The 4,306-nt window shown below is 64.3% G+C and overlaps 1 protein-coding gene across 1 annotated transcript; it reads right to left on the reverse strand.

The window, feature by feature from the left end:
- Nucleotides 1-2,360: 2,360 nt before the first annotated feature.
- CHC_T00000952001 (hypothetical protein) lies at nt 2,361-4,188 on the reverse strand (the record flags this gene model as incomplete). The annotated part of the gene is made up of 2 exons (XM_005718179.1): nt 2,361-3,047; nt 3,139-4,188. Coding segments are annotated over 2 exons (1,737 nt in total), but the record flags the coding sequence as incomplete, so codon positions are not given.
- Between the last annotated feature and the right edge of the window lie 118 nt (nt 4,189-4,306).

A 4,306-nucleotide genomic window follows, 5' to 3' on the forward strand; every position in this document is an offset into this window, starting at 1 on the left:
GGTGGATCGGGAGTGCGCGGCATGCGCGGCATGCGCTGCGGACGAGGTCGGGAGAGGGGGCGCGAGGGGTGGTTCGCAGGAGGTGCGGCGGGTCGTACAGTAGCTGGGGGGGCCAGAGGAGGGCCCCGGGCGGCTCGCGGCTCCCTCGCGTCGCGGCCAGCAAGGAGGCGGCTGGCGGGCGGCACGGGGCGGCCACGTCAGCGCGCGCGCGCGACAGGGGCGCGCGCCCCGATGGAACGCGGCGCAGAACGAGCGACGTGGCTCAGTGCGCCGCGGCACACCGCCTCCCCGTGTCGTCGCTCCGCGTGCCGCGCGACTCCTCTCGCCCGCCCCCGCCGCCGCCCCGCAGGCCGTCCTTCGCAACGCCTGCCCTCAGCGTGTATCGCAAACTTTACAGTGTAATTTCGACGGATTCCTTTTTCGCCGTGGACGTTTCCGAAAGTCCGCAGCTCCGGCGAGTGCCACGGTGCGAGTACAAGGATATGTGTGGTTCCTTCCGGAGCTAGGACAGCGCAGCGGATAAGGCATTGCCGTTGGGGCATATCGAACACGCACATATTAAAGACACCGTCGTCCGCCTCTCCACAGGGGGCACAGGGAGGGACGCATCGGTGCTTTTGGCGTCACAACATGAGAGGTGGTGCCATGGAAGTGCCAGCACTTCCACAGACACCGTCGTTCACAGGCTTGTCGGCTGTTTTTTTCTTCCCGCTCAGACGACTGCCGCAGCCAGCACCACTTTTCACCGCCAACACGCATTACACATCAATCTCCGCCAATTAGATGCTCCCACCACACCGTGCTCCGGCGGTGGCGACAACCACTTGCACTGAGACAGCCCTCCACGCGCCGCCCGGAGGCGTGGAAACATGTCATACCTGTGGCTTCTCGCGGCCCTGCGCCGGTCCGGCTGCGTCTGCGTGGAGGATTGGCCGTCCTCAACCTCCACGCAGACGCCGCCAGCACCACTCGCGCCATCCTCTCTGACGCGCCATTGCGCGTCCGGCGCGCCGGGCGCGGGTACGGGAGCCACGGCCGCTCAGTGGCCGCGACGGGGCGCGGGTCGCGATGCCCATACTGATCGACATGCCGGAATCTTCCGCCTCATTACAGGGCGTGACGCCCGACCGGCGGCCGTGTGCGACCTGGCGTCTATCGCGCCGTTAGTCCTCATATGCGGACAAAAAGTTTTCTTTTTTTTCTGGGCAACGCAGCGTGCCGTTTCAATTCTGTTTGAAGCAAGTGGAAGGCCATCGCCGCAGGTAGAGAGCACTTGCCCGTCGATTCTGGCGGAAACAAGCTCGTTGATGTGCATAACGGTCTTTAATGGAAATCGTCGGCCTACAGAAACTATCTTTCTTTAACCTCATTTTATAAGAGAGGCATAGAGACATTGCGTAGATTGCGTTCTGCTCGGTTCTAACTTGAGAAACGTTTGAAAACGAGTCAACCTAAAGTACCAAAGAAAAATAGAAACCGTGGACATCAAAGATGAAAAGAAATAAAATTCGCCCGCTTTATGTTATGATAACGCCTGGTCGGATAGACACTAGATATACGCGATGGTTTTGTGCGCCGTCGTAAGCGAGGATACGCTTCACGAGCTCGGCAACCTGCGCGAGCGCTACAGTGCGTGCCGGCAGGCGTGCACTCTGGCGTGTGGCTGCATGACGGCAGGGACGGCGTGGGCAGCAACGCCGCGTGCACTTCCTACCGTACAACGTCTCAACAATTGAGTGTGACCGGCTCCAGCATCAACACGGGTGAAGAAGTGGGACACGGGTTGGCACCAACCCAGTCACCGCCACCTGTGGCTTTCTGTCCACGGCGCCTCCGATCCACGGCTCCCGTCTCGCCCACTGTAAGAACCCTCCCACTCTACTGTAAAACCAAATTTCTCGCGCGGCGCCCTGCCCTCCTCTCACACCTCGCCATCACATCTTGCGAGCACAACCGTCGCCCTTGCACCACCCCCTCCCTGTCTTCCTTTGCCACGCACGCACATATACCACCACGCCCACGACCACGACCACGACAACTAAAGACCACTACAACCAAAGACCACCACAACCAAAGACTACGACAACCAAGACTGCGACAACAACCAAAGACCACCACAACCAAGACTGCGACAACAACCAAAGACCACCACAACCATGACGACGAACATGCCCGCATTCCTCCCCGCGCCGCCCGTCCTCCCGCGCCGCCGGGCGCGCCTCACGCCTACGTGCCGCCCGCCGCGTCTCCGCGCGGCTAGCGCGCCGCGCGCTTCGGGTGACGTCCCCACACCGCCGCATTCGCTAGACGCGGCCTTGGAGCACCTGCGCCCGTCGGCGGGTGCGCCGCCAACGGTGCACCTAGTCGGCACGGGGCCCGGGGACCCTGGTCTGCTGACGCTGCGTGCGGTGTCGCTGATGTCGCGCGCGGACGTGGTTCTGTACGACCGGCTGGTGTCGCCGGCGATCCTGTCGTACGTCAACGCGGGGGCGACGATGGTGTACGTGGGCAAGGAGGCGGGCTTCCACACGCGCACGCAGGAGGAGATCCACGTGCTGCTGCGCGCGTTCGCGGCGGAGGGGAAGACGGTCGTGCGGCTCAAGGGCGGGGACCCGTTCGTGTTCGGGCGCGGCGGGGAGGAGGTCGACTTTTTGGAGAGGCAGGGCGTCGAGGTGCACGCCGTGCCCGGCATCACAGCCGCGGCAGGCATCGCGGCCGCGCTCGGCGTGCCGCTGACGAAGCGCGGCGTCGCTAGCTCGGTGCGCTTCGTCACCGGGCACGCGCGGGAGGGCGGGGCGGAGGTCAAGGTCGGGGCGGTGGACGCGGATACCACGCTGGTTGTTTACATGGGGCTGGGGAGGCTGGCGGAGGTGGTGAGCGGGTTGGAGGAGGGCGGGTTGAGTATGCGCACGCCGAGCGTGGCCGTGGAGCGGGGGACGACGCCGGAGGAGCGCGTGGTGGTAGCGGAGGTCGGGGAGCTGGAGAGGCGCGTGAGGGAGGCGGGGCTGCAGAGCCCAACGCTGATTATCGTGGGCGAGGTGGTGCGGCTGGGGAGGTGCTGGCGGGAGTGCGAGGAGGCGGCAGCAGGTGAGGGGAGAGGGGAGGCGGTGGCGCAACGGGGTGCGCGGAACGCGTGACGCGGAACGCGGGGCGCTTTTTTTTGCTTTTTTTAATGATGATGCACGGCGGGCGAGATATGCTTGTGATATGTGATATGTAAATCAGAGACGGCGGAGCTTTCACGGCGGGGTGGGACCAGACGAAAGGTGTGGGAGCGAAAAATTTCCCGGGCGCTCTATGTCGATGGTTCACTCCTCCCCCTTCTTGGTGGACTGGTGCAGAAAGTAGGGCCCGAGCAGCGAGACGAAGAAGACGAGGCCGGTGTGCATGCCGATGGCCTGGGCGCCGGCGCCCTCCAACAAGCCGAGTTGGACGATGGTGAAGTTGAGGTAAGTGAACAGGAAGACGAGTGCACAGCCGGCGTAGTACCAGCGCAAGTCTGAGGTGGGCGACAGCGACAGCATGACGCCGAGGGCGCCCCACAGGAACATGAGCAGGCCGACGAAGATTGCAAAGCCGGCGTTGTTGCCGACGTGCGGCGGGAATGCGAAGGGGGTCTTGTCGACGGTCTTGCTGGCGTAGGTGCAGGCGAAGACAAAGGTCCAGAAGCCGGCCATCGAGAAGTTTGCGTTCCAGAAGATGGCGCGGAAGTGCGAACCGGAGCGCATCTTGAGGAAGTCGTCGCCTTCTGCGGCGGCGATGAGGCGGGCCATGAAGAGGAACTGGCCGCCCTGCAGGGCGAGGCAGAAGTGTGCCGAAGTGAAGATGCCGAGGGTGATGAGCCAGCGGGTGATGCCTCTCGACAAGATGACGCCATCGGTCGGCTGGAAGCCGGTCACGGGGATGTTGTCCGCGGTGTACGACGGTTCGACGACGACGAAGGTGAGGAAGACGTAGGTGCCGAGGACGGCCTGGATGACGAGGGCGGCGCGGGTGACTGACGGGGAGTAGCGGCGGAAGAGCAGGGCGTACACGGCGAGGTAGAGGCCCATGAGGCCGAAGAAGACCTCGGCCAGGCCGCCGATGAAGAGGGCGATGCGGTTCGCCGTGCCCGCCGCAGTGACGGACAGGTCTGACGACGGGTTGACACTGTTGAAGCGCAGCGCACCCTCGATGGTGACGCACATGCTCCACACCAGCAGGAAGGCTGCGGCCTCGACGAAGGCGGCGCCCAGGTTGGTCGGCTTGACCGCGACCGTGGGCGGCGGCAGCATGGTGTCCACGGGCGAGGCCGGGGGCGGCGGCA

This window comes from Chondrus crispus, genomic scaffold, assembly GCF_000350225.1.
Source record: "Chondrus crispus Stackhouse genomic scaffold, scaffold_375, whole genome shotgun sequence".
Lineage (NCBI taxonomy): Eukaryota > Rhodophyta > Florideophyceae > Gigartinales > Gigartinaceae > Chondrus > Chondrus crispus.